The sequence below is a fragment of the Ciconia boyciana genome, chromosome 2, assembly GCF_034638445.1.
Source record: "Ciconia boyciana chromosome 2, ASM3463844v1, whole genome shotgun sequence".
NCBI lineage: Eukaryota > Metazoa > Chordata > Aves > Ciconiiformes > Ciconiidae > Ciconia > Ciconia boyciana.
This window is the reverse complement of record NC_132935.1, coordinates 116,549,749-116,568,444: the sequence shown is the minus strand read 5'-3', so window position 1 is coordinate 116,568,444 and position 18,696 is coordinate 116,549,749. Positions and strand designations below refer to the sequence as shown.

The window sequence follows — 18,696 nt, the reverse complement described above, 5'->3', positions numbered from 1 at the left end:
ATGATGTTTTTAAAGCTTCATTTTTTCCATAAAGAGAAAGAAAAAGTATGATCACTAGATCTTTAAACTGTGGCCAGCAAGGATTTTTAAATTGTAATTGTCCTTAAAAAGCTTAGGTAGCATTTACTGCCGCAAATGTAAATACTCAAGCCGAGAAACTAATCAGGAAAGTTTCCTGGAGTAATCTCAAATGCAAAATACACATCGCTATAGAAAACAAAGCCAAAGTTGTTACATCAATGATCCAACTTTCTTCATTATTGAGTTCTATACAGTGCAAGTGACTAGCATTACATTTCATCAATGTATGTTCTTAAACTATGTTCTAGACGCTTGCTTAAGCAACAAGACTTCTTTAAGAAGAAGCACTTAGTAAAGAGTCTTCTGGCAGACAACAGCAATTACAATGCAATAGATGACTATTACTGCCACCCACGTTGCTCCATTCTACAGTAGCATTTCATTTTTACCCATGTAAAATGTCCCACTTGCACAACATTGAGCATAATAAAAAGTTATTAAGTTTTTGGCAAAAGGTAATTATTGAAACAATTTGTTATGTGTACAAAGTGTCTCCCTTTTAAAGACAAAATGTTTCAACAACTAAATAATACTCTAACTAATTATGTTTAACATGCAAATGCATTAATTTAAAATGTTGCTAAAGGAGACTACAGTGTGTTGGAGACATTGACATCCCAGAAGTAAAACAGCATCAGTATGAACTGATACTCTGGACCCAACTTGTAAATCTCACTCATGCAGTCAGTCACATACAGCTTTCAGAAAGCATTCAAAAAATAAGACAAGATCAAGTGATTTTAAAAATCTTACAGGTTTTATAAAAACATTATTATACATTACAAAAAGCCTTTTATCAATTAAAACTTACAAAACACTTAAAATGTGTAATAGTCTTTTAAAGAAAGATTATAGTTCAATATGTACAGGTGTGGCAGTGTGCTCCCACCCACCACAGTTAGCAATAATCACCAGTGTGGGTCGTGATGGCTGCATCCAGCTTATGCTGGACTTTGGGGACAGATGACAACACAGCAGCCGAGGACTGTCTGGCCTAGTGACCCAGACGTCTTGCTGGTATGCAAATATGACTATAAATCAATCATCTTACTCCATAAATAGTGGACAACCCAGGGCCTGTTGAGCTCTCCTGCACAGCAGCGGGCTGCACGGCAGCAGGCTGCCCGCCAGGATCTTCTCTTGAGTAGGGATGCCTCTCAAGGTTACTCCTCGAGGTTGAGAGATTCCTTGCCGTAACAGGTCCTCAGTAAATGACTAACAGCGTGCTAAACTTTGAAGTCTTAGCTAAGTGATATAACTGATTGATTGTGCATATATAATCCTTTAGACATAAACCGTTGACCAAATCTGGGACTAGGACTGGATGCAGCTGCACGTAGACTCCTCTCTGAGAAGGAGTTTAAGAAGCACAGGGGTCCTTTCTGAACCTCATGACTCAACGGGAGGGTCTCCCTGACAGTTTTGCCTGACCCTGTCCTCTATGCAGTAAATAATCAAGTGTATCTTGCCATCGAATCTTGTTCAACCACTCTCACATTTACCACTGCACTTTGTTAATTCAGCGTTTTGTATCAATAAAGTATGTTGTTGCTTCTCTCTTACAAGTCAAGTGCACTCTCACTCTATCCGCAACAACAGGTAACAGTTTGGATCAAAACTTGATCAAAAGAAGACAATTCATAACTTTCATACCTACATAATTAGAATTATGTACACTGTCAAAAATATGAATGTGTTTACAAATAACTGTTCTTGTCTATAAAAATAGAAAAGAGATACTGTAAGTACCTCACCTGAAGAATCAACACAACAGGTTTACAATGGTAACCTAAAAACACTGATTAAAACCTCTTAAAATCAGAGAAAGTATCCTTCTATTTTTCTGAGTATTCCAGCTCAGAAGAATGATGATGTAAATTAACAGGGAAGAAGAAAAAGACTTGAGTGGAAAAATACCCCTGAGATAAGGCAGAAACATTATTTTTTCCTACTTGTTTGTTTCTTTGGCTTTTTGTTACTTTCAAGCTACCACATAGGTTTGAAAGGAAATTTGTCCTATCATAGGTTTTAACAATTACATCATCACGATATAAGTAATAATTCTGACACAATACAAGTGATAAAAAAACAATAGCATAAGTTGCTCTTCTTCAGACTCTTCCCACTTCTGACCCCATCCCTCTATTTTTCTTAACAATGTTTTTATTCTAAAATTAGATTGTTAAGAGGATAGAAAAGCCACCTGCACATTTTTTCTAACTACCATTTCCCATGTCTTCCTTTTTTTCTTGAGCGTTTTTTAGAGACCAGTTCTTCAAAAGCCATGCTTTCATCTTCCACTTCATTTTCCAAGTCTGTATCATGCACAAAGCCTATATTAAAAATAAGAAATTAATGCAGAATGGAAAACCCCAACACCTTTTCCTCTTAATAGTATGACAAGCTATGTCATTGCTATTTTCTATATCAGCAATATACCTTCATATGTGTATAATTATGTTTAACAAGTAATGGGCTTAATATAACAATGTGCTTAAGAGCTCTGCTAGGAAGCAGAGACTAAGTCACTTGCTGCACTAGCAATTAATTTTTACACTGAAAATCTGTTTCTATTGTTACAGCTTTCGACTTTTTTAACAAGTATGTCTCTCCTCTCCCAAGGGTCAGTTTCAGTAGACAATATATTTGCTTACTGACTTCAAAGACAGACTATAATGTTGTTTGTGAGACTATGAGAGCAATCCCATGTAGTCTTATTAACTGTATCTTTCTGACATAGGAAGGTGTAACACAAGGCTTTATCACAATCAAATTTTCTAAAATAGAGCTACTTTAATGCTTTACATATAGTGCAATTTGTAAGCCTGATGACTTCGTTGCTGCCTTTTTGTGCAATTGTTGCAATCCCACCACCTAAATATGTGCTTAAACCTAAACATAGAGGTAGGCACAATGAAGTCCAACTTGTCCTCAGAGGTCTGTGATGCAATAGACTGCATCAATGTATGTTACTTTTGGTGTGAAACCAAGTGGAATGGAAGTGAAAACAAAAGAAAACCAACTGCATATAATATTTTTCCACACAAATCTTAAAAGCAAGCTAAGGATTAGTTTTGTTAGGAAGCTGCTTTCCAAGAACTTGGATCCACACTGCCCATAAATGCACTGCTGCAAGAGAGTTAAGAAACAGCAATATCTTATTGGTGAAGATGAAGATAGCTTCTCTTCTGTCCCCCCTGCCCAAGTTTATATCCTGAAGACTGTACTTGAACCATAGTTACATGTGCATCTGCGTGTGCCCATGTGCACAAACACATGCATACTTTATGCAGGCTGGGATCCACTGAGGGCCAGAGGAGGAGGCTTGCTCCATTCTGGCCACGCTGTAACCAGCTGCGAGGCTCATGCTCTGTTTTAAAGAGCCACTGAGGGAAGACTGGTTAACTCATACTTTCCAGAGTGCCCCTATGGAGATGCCCGTTTCTAGTTGCCTAGAGGGTAAATGAATATCCACAACACTGCTGACTTGGAGACTAAAGTGATGCTAAGAGACCATTACCGAACAGTGTCCTCTAGGGGGCACAGAAACCTGTGTAATTTGAAGACATACCTTCTTCTTCTATCCTGTGAGAGTCCATTTTCTTCAGCCACTTACGAGCCTCATCAATGGTGGCAATCAATTTGTTGGCATGTTTGGTTAATAATTCTTCAGCTGAAATGGAGCACAATGTACATTCTGTAAGAACACTAGCGGAGAGATGGACAGCAGCTAAAAGCCAAGCAAAAAGCGAAGTTACACAGAGCTGTGCTGTATGATGATGCTGCAAAGCAAGAAGTCTCAGCCACCAGTTCTCGTGTGCAGGCAAATTCACTACTGGGGATGAAGATGCTTTATGTATTACTCCCCATTCCAATCAACATTGCCAGCGCTCTCAGAGGAGAAGCTCTCCATCCTTGCACTGTCCCTTTTAAGGTATACCTGAAACTCCTGAAAACATTATGGTTTATCTATTTTTGGGTATTAAATTTCCTGGCTTTCATAATCCCTCTGAAATTATACAAGTCAAAGTAAAACATGGACCAGAGATGTTGCAGCCCTTGCTTAACTGCACCATTAAGGACTTGAAAAATGCTTGTTATAAAGCAAGGGAAAAGTAATCTCAAAGGCAAATAACTTCTGTAAATATATTTTCACTGAGTGGAAGAACAAGGTTAACATTCATCACACAATTGTCATAACAAAATCAACTATTACCTAATTAAGTCTACTACATATATCATATTCATCATGACCATGGTTCATTGAGCAGAAAGCCAACTAAATAAGAAAAACTTTATGGACTTCATCCATATGTAAAAGCTTTTCACTAGGAGTAAAGATAAAGCTTACACATGAAGACCACAACCTAACTTTTAGTTACAAATTTAACGTATTTCACTGATCAGAGCTGATGAACATATCAAATATTACAGTTTTTCATTACTGTCAGACATCACAGGCAAAGTGACAACTTGACAGGGTTGGTGGATTTCTATAACTAAAGCCAGTAACAATGTTTTGATTTAAGATGTCACTTTCCCACAGCAAGTACCCCAAACAATTTTGCTCCTAGGCTACTCATTCAGTGATTCAATTTGACTTGCAAAAATCAGCATAGAATAATGCTTTAAGCATATGGGGGGGGGGAGGATATATCAAACATCAAAATATATATCTCTTAAGTACCATAATTTACTGGACTTTATAATACCAGGGTTGCCTTTGAGTGCCTGACACCCCACAGATTTGTAGTTAAGTATCCACTTTTGTTCAGCCCTAGCAAAATTACAAGTTCAAGGGCAGACTAGTTAGAGATATCCTTAACCAAAGACTCCAAGTATTCCTAACACTCTACCCCTGCATATCCAAATTACTATGGCTGGCAGAACGAAATAATTAGGAAATAGTAGAAAAATTAGTAAAGATGACCTGGTCTAATGTAACAGCATGCTGTAGGACTGTATAAATTCAGAGAACACAGCACATCTGATCATGTAGTTAAAATTCACTTTACTAAAATTCACCACTATTCACTTTACCTGCACTATCTGATGTATTACTTTGTGTTTGGAAGAGGTGAGAATATATTTTTTAATATTTTCAACTGTCTCAGTTCCTCTTTTCCTCAGCTACCTGAAATACCAGGAAATACCTTTCTCTTGACCACATTAAGATTTTCAAATGGAGCTTTGTCAGGTCTAGCAGTTTGACCACAAATGACATATTAAATTGTTCAAAAGAAAACTGGAAAGGTCCTACCTTTAGCCCAGACTTTTCTCTCATAGATTTCCTCTACTGCATCTGAAATCTTCTTAATATTCTCTTTGATTTTTCTCTGGTGTAAATTGGAACCTTCTTTATATGCTAAATGTTCTTGGGTGTGAGTCTTTTCCATAATGGCCTCCACTACTTTCAGTCCATCATATATTATTGGATCTATCTTTCTTCTGAAAAAGTCGGCGTAGTATTTGTAGGCAGCATTATTTTTTATGTGTTCATCTGTGTTTCTGTGTTCTATGTAAGCCTCACTGGCCACAGAAGTTGCATTTCCTTCTGCATGCAACTTTTCTTCCCCACTGATCTCTGTTGGTGTCACAGCCTCAGAAGTGTCTGCCTCCATGTTTTCTGACTGGCTGAAATAGTTCTCAGAGCTCTGGATAAATCTGACTCCACAGAGGTCACACTGGGTTTGGTCAATATCTGCTTTTTTGAAGATCTCTGATAAAAATTCCTCTTCTTCCATTGCAACAGGCTCAGCTATGGAGCAGGCCTTCCTTTTCCACTTCATGCACAGAGAAACGAAATGGAAGACCCGACGCAAGTGGCGTTGAGCAGATGCTTTCTGTTCTTGCTTCTGTTGCTTGCTGAGTGCAATGACTTCCAGGGGATCCTTTTGGTCCTCTAAGCAATGAACCCTTTCAAGTTCCTTTTCTAGCTCATTAGCGTATTCTGTCTTATCCAAAGAGGTCATAAACCTGTCAAGGTTTATAGTTTCATACAGGATGCCCCGTATGGGTGGATGCCCCTGAGCGTACGCAGAGTCCCACTTCCATCGGCAGTCAACCAAGTACTCTGTATCTCTCTCTGTCAGAAGCTCTTGCAGGCCTGCAGCGATTTCTCCTACATGTGTGGCATCACTCACTTGTTCCACAACCCTCAGCAATCTTTCAGGCACTTTAGAGGGAGAGTCTTTTCTCATCGATTTCAGCATCGCCTTGATTTCAGGGAAGTGGTGGCATAAGAGGGATCTATATTTAGAATTCTGCACCTGGTCAGCATTCAGTAACATCACTAAGCACAGCACTACAGCCCGCTCAGCCTCCCCAGAAGTTATGCAGTCAGGATCCTTGAAGGCATCCAGAAGGACATCGAACTTTCCATGAACTCCACACAAAACTTCTGCTAGGTAACAGAGATGAAAACTGAAATTCTGTATGGCTACATATCTGTCCTTTGGTCTATACTCCTGTATAATAGAAAATGTGTCTCTAAGTTCATTGTTATGGTCCTTGCTTCTGAACAAAAACTCCCAGTAATGAATGAGAGCAATGTAACTCTTTGGAAAGCAGAGAGTAATGTTCTTGGAGAGACGCATCAGGACAGCACAACAGAGAATATACTGGAATTCCAACAACATCACTGTATTTCCTATGCTTGGAATCAGGTATCTCGTGCATTTCTTGACCAGGACGTTCATAAAACGGAAAAAAAAACTTTTACAGTTTTCTGGGTTCTTATGAACATAGAATTGCTCAAGTGAATTTTCAAGAAGTCGAATGAAGCACAAGTGCGTTCTCCCTGCATTTTCGGCGTTTTTGTCAGGTAGCAACATACCATGTCTGCCCTCTATTCTTTTGACCTTTCCTCCTCGGCCTTTACTCTTTGGGGAATTTTTTGCCTTTGACAAAGCAAAGTTTAGCTCTTTGTTATAATCATCCTCTTCCTTAAAAAGAAGTTTCTCAAATTCTTCAGGATATCCTGAAGATAAGATGAAAACTTGCATGGCAGTTAGCCACAAGTCAGTTGATTCTCTTCTGGCTGCAGTGTCTTCATTTTTAAACTTAAATGTGATGTACTCCTTCAACACCGCTCTATAGGGTTTGGAAATAACGTTGCTGAATTCCAGTATTTCTTTGCATGCCTTTGGGTTCTCAGACAGTATTCTCAAATGAAAATGATTAGGAAAAAACATTTCTAGGAGGGCTTTACACGATGCATATCTGTCAGCAGTCAAAATGTCATCCAAACTTTTGCGGTGATCCAGTAGCTCTTTAGGGAAAGTGCGTGTGGCTTCCAACAGCAGTCCGTTTATTGCCACCAGATGCATTTTACACTGAAATACTTTCTTTGCTTCATGGCGCAGCAAGGGCTTATGGTAATCCTCACAGGTTTTATCTTCACAGTTCAAGCCAACAATGAACTTCATACAAATACCAGGGTAATGCTTGTTCAGTAACTCATGGGTGATAGAGCACAACCTGCTTAACAAGTGCTGCTTCAAAGCTGATTTTACCTCCTCTATGCTTACTGAGAAATCACCCTTTGTCTTCCTCTCTTTTAGACTTGGCTTGTCTGACAAAAACTTGAGAATGGGTTCAGCTTCATTTTGAGACACCTGGCAACTGTCACCTGTTGGGACAATCCCAAAATAGGCAAAGCATGACTTCACCATATCTTTCTCCGCATTGGTGGCTACTTTGTCCAAACCCCTAACCAGACTCAGAAGAGCCATTAAGCCATGCGTTGCCATAAAGAGGATGTTCTGGCTAGGAGCACTGCAGCGAGATAATGCAAAGAGAGCTTCAATTGCACCAGCAGAATGATTCAGAGATAGGAACTGCCAGTATGCCCTGCTCAGCTTTGTGAAGTCTCCCTTCAGAGCTCCCTGCAAAAAGACAGCCTCAGCAATGCCAGACTTCTGCTCAGTTTGTTCACAGAGTTCGAGGGCTTCTCTTAGGATGACCTCCACGTCCACCAGGTCCAATTCTGAACAGTGAGTCACACTGGCACGAGCTGCAGCAAGCAAACACGATGCACGAAACTCTTTTATAGCTGTGAGCTTGGCTGCCTCCAGAGCAAACCCATGTTGTTTCATTAACTTTGCAGCTTCTTCCTCTCGTCCTTCCCTTTTCAGTAAGTCTGCTGTTTGGTGCAAGCATCCACGAGACTTCAGAAACTCAAGGTGATCCTCTGTCTCAAGTTTTGAGAGGACTCGCATCATTTCCTCAGTTCTGTTCATACTTAGGTACTTTGCAGCTGCTTCCAAATACAACTGATTTGCTGTACATGAGAGTCTGGAAACCATTTGTCCTTTTGTATTTAATATCTCTTCATATCTGAAATAATAGATACATCAATTTACTACCATAGATGACTAACCTAGACAAAAAAATACTGCATTTTTAAAAAGCCTCCAAACCATTAAACAAATAGCTGCCCCCAGAAGCCCTTCCTTCAAAAAGGCCAACTATTTCAAGTGATATGTCTGTCATGCAAAAAACAATCACATCACCTTCAAAGATCTACAGAAAGAATTTAGTTACAACATAAGGCTGTCTGAAGCAAGATCATTAAAACTTCTGGTACAAACAAGATCACAAGGTTTACAGCATTAGTGAATCTTTCTCCACGCTGTCAAATCACCGCACAAATTATTTTAATCACATTTTGCCAGTGATAATCTTCTGTTTATTAAAGTAAGCCTCAATATAGAATGGTTATTTACATGAACAGGAGGCAGAATGAAATAAATCAGAATTTCAATGAATTCTCCACAGGCCAATATAGATAATATTCTGTAAAATTTACATCAACTGCTCAGTTTAGAGAACTCTTTCAATTCTGTTGTATGTATCTACATATACCTTGCTGTTTACTGAGTGCCTGAGCAAAGTACCTGGTTGCATCTTTCAAAACATGCACTTTAAAACACTCATTAATTATTATTGGCTGATGTGAAATTATTAAGATATCCCCTAAGCCAGTCTTGCAAAAGTATTCTCTCCTGCATACTGAGAATGAGTAATTTTTTCCTGATGGGTGAGTAAATTATCATTAGCCTTTTATTATAATCTTTTTCATGATAAATGTGGGAGAGCAGATTTTTGTACCTATGCTGATGAATTTGCATGAATGATTTGGGGAGGGTGATTTAAAAAATCATTAGTTGGTAAGGTGACTTTAATGCTTGAACTTTTTGATCAAACTATCTCTACATGTTAAACAACCTTAGTCCTTCAAAAAACAGTTGCCATTATTAAAGGTACATTACAAAGGATTTCAGCGAAGGTGTGTAACTGTAGACCTTGCTAGAATTGTAATTAGTGTATATATTCTTTAAAAGTCATCAATCAATTTACGTGTAATGAAAGGTGTGGCCAATAAATGAACTGTTTACACAAGAATGTACTAATGAGGTCTCAGGGATGGTGCCAGAGGCAAAGTTCTGTCAAAAAGATACTAATAAAATCAGTTTATCAAGCACAGCGCAAGGCACTTCTTAACTGCCCTGAGCCAACACAGGGGAGATGCTATGGAAAAGTTCATCTCAGAGACTAGGACCAAGAATCTGTCAGAGAGGCAGCACAAGCTGGTCATTTTAATTACTATTCTTTGCTCTACGTTAGAGATTTTGAGAGACAAATAGTTCATTTGCCACAATGACTGCTGCATTATATACCACACATCTAATGGTTATAATCCTACAGAAGTCAGTGACTAGGTGGCTAAATCCATTACTATTTCACTCTTAAAAGAGAAGTATTTAATACTTCTATTAAATGTTTTTGTCATATTTACCGTAAGAACCTAGTTCAGTGGACTGGCTAAAGGAGAACTTGCATGACTAGTAAATACAGACTGGAAAAAATTCCCAGGAAAATGAAGCTAGTCACTGCTCCAGCTATGAATGCAGTAGAATGTTTTCACCATATTATCATTACCCAAGTGAGAATTCTGACAAAGTAATTTAACTTCATACAAAACAAAGTCACCAGCCAAAACTCTTGTGAAAATTTTATGGTGAGCCAGCTGTATTATGCTGAATTTGGAAATGGGAAAGATAATTATATTCCAATACCATCTTGGAAGACATACCTTTCAACTGCCTTTGCTGCTTCTTCATAGAGTTCTTCCTGACAGTACATTTTAATTGCCAGATCAAACTCCTCTATTTGTTCATAACATTCAGATGCTTCTTTGTAGCACTGGCTTTTCTGATAATAAACTGCAGCATCTTTCATCTGCAATGCAGAAGTCAGTAATGAAACTGAAGTGCTCCAAACAGTCAAAACTACATGAATAGAATAAATTTAGTAATTCCATCATGTAGGTGTCTCAGAGAAGCACACGTTAATAAAATGTAATTAAAGTATCTGAATGTAATCAAATACATATTAAAATAACCATCATTAAAACTGAACAGATTTTTAAAAACCTTCAAAATATTTGTATCTGAAAACTGAGAATGTAAAATTAAAGGTATTATACAGGATTTCCAAAGTACTTTTTATTCACCCAGCTCTGCCTGTTATAACACCACACACACTTCTGTTGACTTGCAAATTTCTCAGAATCAACAGGATTAAATTAAAACAGTTATGGATGCAGAATGGGAACCCAACCTTGTATCTTAAACTTTAAATATTTGGGAACAATTACTTTAAAGTCTTTTAGTGGAAATGCACTGCAAATAGAAAATGTTAAATACCCTCATACACTTAGAAATTTATTGTTAGTACATTACTTAATCCTTGCAAGTTTCAAGGTTCCGTTTAGATGGCTGTAATCAGTGAAGTTTCAATATCATCAGAGTATTGAATGAAGTAACAGCTTAAGTTTCATTAAATCAGTCGTAACTAACTTTTGACTGCAAAGCAGAAATGACTGATGGTGACATTTGAGGAAAGTCAAAGAAATAAACCTAGACTGCATAATTGTATCATTGTCCTCTTCATTCCTCTTCTGGCTATTCTGTGACAAATGCTTCCTCTTGAATGGCCCAGCTTAAAGAGCTATTTTAGTTCAGCTCCTACCATGTCACAGAAAAATACTATTACCTTATGAGTAATATGAGGGGAAAAAAAGCTAGGAAAATGAAAGTGATAAGGAGAGGATAGTTTAGAGGACTTAATACCTTTCCTAACTTTTTACACAGTTCTGCACAAAGCCGGAACTCCTTTGATTGAAACAGACATTTTAGTGACAGTTTTGGTTCTCCACATTCCAAGTAAGTTTTAGCCAATTGCATATATTCCATCCGTTTTTCCCTGTAGAAAGTAAGAGAAAATTACCGCTTACATCCAAATTAAGTTTAGGATCACATGATCTGTTACTGAATCCAACCAACACTGACATCATGTGTTCTTCTTCATATATAACCTGATGAGGTATTACGTTACAATTAGTTATATTTTGAGCTGACACTGTTCTGTCCAGAAGTCTGTTCCAGAATCTCACTGCTCTGGCACTAAAAAGCTTTTTTTTTTTTAAATTCTCAAACTAAGTAAACTAGTGTGGTTTTGTGCTGCTTCTCTTTTCTAGCTTAACTTACTCCTTCTTCCTTTCTGCTGTTTAGCCTCAATGCCATTAAAGACAATAATAAAATTTGTTCTCAGCCTTTGCTCTGTATAACTAAACAAGCCTAGCCTTTCTGGTATTGTCACAGCATGTCTATTTTCTTCCCAGACCTAGTCTGAAATTATCATTCTTGAGCCTGGAGGATCAGAACTGTAGAGAGAATTTCATATTATAGAGCACACAGGAATCTTACTTATGCTTTGTACACCAGCATTAAAGCTCTACTAAAAAAACCACCACTTTCACAGCTTATTACATATGTTCTGTCAACTTAATGTATCCTAATATTCCCAATTTCTTCTCCTCAAATTTTATCCAGTTGACAAGCACCCCAGCTTACACCAACTGAAAAAAAGTTTTTTCACTCCCATCAACAAATTCTCTATGATCACAAAATTTTATGAGTATCCTTATACTTCTAGCCAGGGCCACTAATATAAAACAGGTAATTAAAAAAGGTAAAATCTTGATTAATTCCTGCCATAACATTTCTCCAGACCTTCCCCCTTCTCCCTTCAGTGCTAGCTACCTCTGCGCTAGTCATTCCTTACCCACTCTGCTATCACTGCTGGTTTTCAGCCTCCCCAGCATGAACACAAATTAATTCACTTAGGTCTAGAGTCCTCCCCATGAAGTTTTTTCCTGTCTTACTTGAGACAAGTCCCAGACAGTTTTTCAGCCTCTTCAGGATACTGCACACTTCCTCCCCTGTTAAACCCTTGAGCTATTTTGCCCAGCTGACAGCATGAACCAAATGATTCATCTCAAAATCTGTCCCTTTAAAACTGCCCTTTGGTTCAAACCTAGTTCTACTTGTTTAGTTTAGATTGACTCTAACACTAGTTTTACCTCAAAGCTTACTTTTTGTTAGCAGCTTTTCTTCCCCAATGTACTACACCATTCCTTCTTCTTTGTTAAGTGAATATGCAGTGGGATTAACTGGAGTTGAGCACTGCTGATGGCATATGCTCTTCTATCTATATCTAAGAATATAAAGCCTCCTGAGGTAATGCAAATCCTGTTGCTTTTCTCTCACATAACCAGTAAGCCCTTTCAATGGCCACACTTGGATTGGACAGCCTATGGCATACAACTGCTTTACTACTCTCCAAAGGGAGCAGCGCCCCAGATCCTGTTGGAACTGTGCTAGACTTTCCAATTTCTTAAATCTCTTTTGCCACCCACAGACAAAGATGTGAAGACACGTCACCTGCGTGGTCATCCAATGTTTCCAGTCCAGTCCCACAACTGTGGTGGGAATCTCCCTCTGCACACACCCATGAGGACTGGCACCACAGAATGACACTCACTCATTGCATTTACACTTACCTGGGGCTGCTTTTCTTTGAGTGCACTTTGATAACGGCATCATGTGCCAGGGCCAGTTTTGACTTCTCAGCTGCTCCTCCCTTTTGGTAACATTTGGCTGCCACCTGGGGTGAAATCATACACAGCATTCACACATGTGCATCCAGCCCATGGGTTATCACATAAAAGCAACACTTAATTTTACAGTCACTGTAATGAAAAACAGAAAGACTGGCAGGGTTCCTGGAAGAAGGAAAAGGTAAAACATTGCAGTACATTTTTAGGACAAAAAGAAAAGCTTTAAAGTCAGTCCACATGTGACTATCACGATTAGAATTTTAATTACAGTGGTTTACATGGAAGTAGTGAAAGCAAAATTCCTCGTAGGCTGATATAACACATAGCTCATGCAATTTGAATGATGGCCTAAACCATTAATTGGTAAGTCGCCAGGCATCTGCCACATAAATTCTATTAATAAAAGTTAGGAAAACCAATGTGTGCAAAGTTAAATTGAAAAACATGGAACATTTATTCATGCTTTTACCATACCAGGCCCTTTCTGTGATAAGCTAAAGAGAAGCATTGGGAGTTACCATGTCCCTAGCAAGGTTTGCTTCATTATCACCTTGCTCATTCTGCAACACCATTATTTCTTTATTCTATCCATTAATTTAGTATTTGCTTCTGTTTGGAAATTGCACATTGTAAGCCACTCTTAGAACTGCCAAATTCACCAGATAATTTCTTCTTAATGTAGGAATGATAAGCAAAGATCAGGCTTATAAAGAAAACAGAATAGCAGATAATATAGCTAATACATTTCAGATTTCAAGATGAAATTTTCTCAGCTTTGTGGTTTTTGTCTAAACACTTTTCTCTCCGTTTAGGAAAGTGCCTTTTTTTTCAAGGGGAGATAAAGACTGTCTGTATAGTGGCAGCAGATTATTTTAATTTTTGCCTTGTTATAAATATCTATTTTCCATACAAAAAATTGTATGTTGCTATCAGCAAAAAATGGAAGCCTTCCTTCTGCCACGATCAAAAAAAGTATCCAAAATTTTATTTCGTAGAGTCATAGATTATCTCAAGTTGTAAGGGACCCATAAGAGTCATCGAGTCCAACCCCCTGCTCCTTGCAGGACTACCTAAAACTAAACCTTATGACTAAGAGCATTGTCCAGATGCTCCTTGACCTCTGACAGACTTGGTGCGGTGACCCTGGGGAGCCTGTTCCAGTGACCAACCACCCTCTTAGTGAAGAACCTTTTCCTAATATCCAATCTGAACTTCCCCTGATGCAGCTTCATTCCATTTCCTCATGTCCTATCTCTGGTCACCAGAGAGAGGAGATCAGCACCTCCCCCTCCGCTGCCCAACTTGAGGAAGTTGTAGACCGCGATGAGGTCACCCCTCAGCCTTCTATTCCCCAAGCTGAACAAGTCAAGTGACCTCAGCCGCTCCTCCTAAGTTTTGCCCTCGAGACCTTTCACCATCTTGGTCACCCTCCTCTGGACATACTCTAATAGTCTGATGTCCTTCTTATATTGAGGCACCCAAAACTGCACACAGTACTCGAGGTGGGGCCACACCAGTGCAGTGTAGAGTGGGACAATCACCTCCCTCGACTGGCTACCTATGCTGTTCTTGATGCGCCCCAGGACACAGTTGGCCCTTTGTGCTACCAAGGCACACTGTTGATTCATATTCAAGTTGTCATCAATCCAAACCCCCAGATCTCTTTCCACGGGGCTGCTCTCCAGCCTCTCGTCCCCCAGTTTGTACATCCAACCAGGATTACCCCGTCCCAGGTGCAGAATCCAGAACTTGCTCTTGTTAAATTTCATAGGGTTGGTGATTGCCAACATCTCTAGTCTATCCAGATCTCTCTGTAAGGCCCCTCTACCCTCGAGGGAGTCCACAGCTCCTTCTAGTTTAGTATTGTCAGCAAACTTACTTAATGTACATTTGATTCCTGCGTCCAGATCATTTATAAAAACATTAAAGAGCACTGGCCCTAAAACTGAGCCCTGGGGAACCCCACTGGTGACTGGCCGCCAGCCTGATGTAACCCCATTTACTATAACTCTTTGAGCCCAACCCATCAGCCAATTGCTCACCCAACGTATTATGGACTCGTCTAGCTGTGTGCTGGACATTTTGTCCAGAAGGATATTGTGAGAGACAGTATAAAAAACTTTGCTAAAATCCAAACCCACCACATCTACTGGCTTCCCTTGGTCAACTCGATGGGTGACCTTGTCATAAAAGGAAATTAAGCTGGTTAAGTAGGACTTTGCCCTTGTGAAACCATGCTGGCTATGACCAATGACCGCATTGTCTCTCAAGTATTTTTCAATAACTCCCAGAATAACCTTCTCCATAATTTTATCAGGCACTGAAGTGAGACTGACAGGCCTGTAATTACCAGGGTCTTCCTTCTTATCCTTCTTGAATATTGGGACATTTGCCAGCTTCCAGTTGACTGGGACCTCTCCAAACTCCCAAGACTGTTGAAAAATAATGGAGAGAGGTCCTGCAATAAAATCGGCCAGCTCTTTCAGTACCCTGGGATGAATGCCATCAGGCACCATAGATTTATGCGCATCCAGCTGGAGCAGCAAGTTTCGAACAAGTTCAGGGTTGGCTGGGATTTCATCATCCCCCCCAGTCACAGTCTTCCAACACAGTGCTCCGGGGGTCCCAGGGCCTGTCACTGGTGTTAAAGGCAGAGGCAAAGAAGGCATTAAACGTCTCTGCTTTGTCTACGTCCCTATTTGTGAGGTGATTGACCTCATCAAGTAATGGACCAATGCTATCTCTGATCCTCCTTTTGCTGTTAACCTATTTAAAAAAGCCCTTTTTGTTGTCCTTCACAGTGCTGGCCAGCTTGAACTCTAATCGAGCTTTGGCTGCACAAATTTTCTCCCTACAACGGCAAACAGTGTCTCTGTAGTCTGCCCGTGTCACCTGTCCTTGCTTCCAATGTCCACACACTTTCCTTTTCTGCCTAAATTCTAGAAGAAGATCCCTGCTCAGCTAAGCCAGCCTTCTGCCCCGCTTGCTTGACTTCTGACACTTTGGAATTGCTTGCTCCTGCACTCTTAAGAGAGGGCTCTTAAAAAGTGACCAGCATTCACGGACCCCAGTATCTTCAAAAGCAGATTCCCAGGGGACCTTACTAGCTGGCTCCTTCAGCAGCCCGAAGTCTGCTCTCCCCATATGTAGGGTTGAAGTTTTGCTGGCAGTTTTTCTCCTATTGCCAACTATTTGAAACTCAACTATTTGGCAGTCACTGTGACCAAGACAGCCACCAATCATCACTTTGCCCACGAGTCCCTCTCTGTTTACAAACAACAAATCTAGGAGGGCACCTTTGCTAATCGGCTCCCTTAGTACCTGTACCAAGAAGTTATCTTCAACGTGCTTCAGAAATTTCCTGGACCTGTTTGTGTCCGCTGTATGATATTCCCAGTTGATGTCTGGGAAGTTAGAATCACCCATAAGGACAAGGGCAGTTGATCTAGAAATATCCCTTAATTCCTTGTAGAATAATTCATTGTTGTTGTTGTCCTGGCTGGGTTTTGCTTCCGTTCCATTAACTGTCATCTCCTATCTGGATTGTATTAACTATCAATCTGGAAATAAAAGACTGTAAAATCTCCATGTTCTTTAAATAGTAAGGGAACAAAACCAACATTTTGCTACTCTCTCTGCGGTTTTCTTAGTGCTCCCTTGGTTCTTACATGCTGTTCCTTAATGTGTGTTTTGTATCCATCCCTAATTACTGTCCAAAAAAACATAAAAGGTCTCTGAGATCATCACCCAAATCAATAAACTTCCAATAAATGTTTTTGTTTTCCTACAGTACCGTGTAATGATATTGTCAAGCATGTGGTTTAGATTCACAAATTCCAGCCAATTCCAGTTGTTGCTAATAATTGTTTTTTCCAACCATCTTTCATTTGTGCGCATTAAAATGTTTTTCCCCTCACTGGACTGCAAATTTCTAGGTAGTGAATTTAAGATTACAGACAACAGACTTGCTCTCCCTACTTCTTGCAAGTCATTTACAAGTAGTTTGTAGACACCTACACAACTACAAACCACAAACTAAGATACACTGCTACAGAGCAACTGAAGGTTTACAGATAATTTTATAGATGCAAAAGAAAAAAAAAGATTTCAGAATAGACAAGAATCCTTATTTCAGATAAACATATGCTCCTACCTCCCAGAACTGATGCTTAGCATAGTAGTCTCCCTGTGCAATCCATTCTTCTGGAGTTGAAGTTTTAGCAAACATGCTGTCATCTAAGTCTAGAAGGTCAGGGGTAGTAATTTTATGTTAGAATGGATAAAGAACAGAAATCACTTATCATGTACCAAAACTAAGCATTAACATCTCATAATGTTCCAAACTCTTTATGATTTGTGCTCACACCAGTAATGGTAACTATGAGTTAAATAACTTTTATCTCTCTCAAAATCAGCACTGAAAATCAAGAAGTTGGTTTTGGTTTTGAAAGACCTTTAAAAATCGTGCTCGGTTTTTGGACAAAACTTTGAGTAAATCCAGTCTTTACAGAAACCAGACTCTTTCAGTTGATAAATCTCTTTCAGCTGGGATGGTTTTCTATGAACAGGCTTCATTACTGTGCAGGAAAAATTATACTAATGAATTAGCAATTAAGTTATGTATTAACATATACAACTGATCTTTACAGCCAAAAGAAATAAGACCCACTGAAATCAGTGGAAATTTGCAAGGGCAGTTATCAATGTGTACTGTTAGAGGGATCAAGGGATTTAACCTTCTTTATTACACAGCCTAAAAGCAAGAAACCATGAGTAGGCTGTCCTGTCTGACAGTCTTTTAAGGAAGTTTTAGGATAACTTTACCTTTCTTTTCATCTGTTTTGACAACCTGAACAAATTCTCTTTCAATGAAATATTTAAAAGCTGGAGCCCGTTTATCCCTGTCTTCATCGAAGATCCAAAGATTGACCCTGGCTCTTGTAATGGCAGTATACAATTGCTTTAGTTCTCCATTCAGCATCTGAAGCAGAACCAAAAAAACCCCAAAAAACAACACACCAAAATAAAATAAAAGAAATGCCAGATGAGCTAAATGGTTAGAAAGAAACATACTTTGTAGTTATAAGAAAACAGCAAATATATACTGAATGAGTAACAAGTAAGAAAATATCTTTAAGTAAGCAAGTCTAAATATTAAAAATGTGATTTTTCAATTACATAAGCCATTGCCCAGCTAATTTGCATGCAACTACTGCTACAGCAAACCTAGCAGCTGCAGGCGTGACAGTCCATTTTCCTTCGAATCACTTGCACGTATAATTACTGATTTAAAATCATAGAATCATAGAGTGCTTTGGATTGGAAGGGCCCTTTACAGGTCATCTAGTCCAACCCCCCTTGCAATGAGCAGGGTCATCTTTAACTAGATCAGGTTGCTCAGAGCCCCATCCAACCTGACCTTGAATGTTTCCAGGGATAGGGCATCTACCATCTCTCTGGGCAAGCTGTTCCAGTGCCTCACCACCCTCATTGTAAAAAATTTCTTTCTTAAATCCAGTCTAAATCTGCCCTCCCTTAGTTTAAAACCATTGCTCCTTGTCCTGTCACAACAGGCCTTGCTAAAAAGTCTGTCCCTGTCTTTCCTATAGGCCCCCTTTAAGTACTGGAAGGCTGCTATAAGGACTCCCCCG

At 39.2% G+C, this 18,696-nt stretch overlaps 1 protein-coding gene across 1 annotated transcript in view; it reads right to left on the bottom strand.

Annotated features, from left to right (window-relative positions):
- Nucleotides 1-839: 839 nt before the first annotated feature.
- Nucleotides 840-18,696, bottom strand: part of TRANK1 (tetratricopeptide repeat and ankyrin repeat containing 1) — a 60,324-nt gene continuing 42,467 nt past the window's right edge. Inside the window, exons 17-24 of the mRNA XM_072853694.1 lie at nucleotides 17,870-18,026; nucleotides 17,199-17,287; nucleotides 12,989-13,092; nucleotides 11,217-11,349; nucleotides 10,178-10,323; nucleotides 5,342-8,418; nucleotides 3,653-3,754; nucleotides 840-2,414 (exon numbers count right to left, since the gene is read on the bottom strand). Coding sequence (XP_072709795.1) covers nucleotides 2,302-2,414; nucleotides 3,653-3,754; nucleotides 5,342-8,418; nucleotides 10,178-10,323; nucleotides 11,217-11,349; nucleotides 12,989-13,092; nucleotides 17,199-17,287; nucleotides 17,870-18,026 — 3,921 coding nt within the window. The 3' untranslated portion in view covers nucleotides 840-2,301. The remainder of the gene's footprint in view (nucleotides 2,415-3,652; nucleotides 3,755-5,341; nucleotides 8,419-10,177; nucleotides 10,324-11,216; nucleotides 11,350-12,988; nucleotides 13,093-17,198; nucleotides 17,288-17,869; nucleotides 18,027-18,696) is intronic.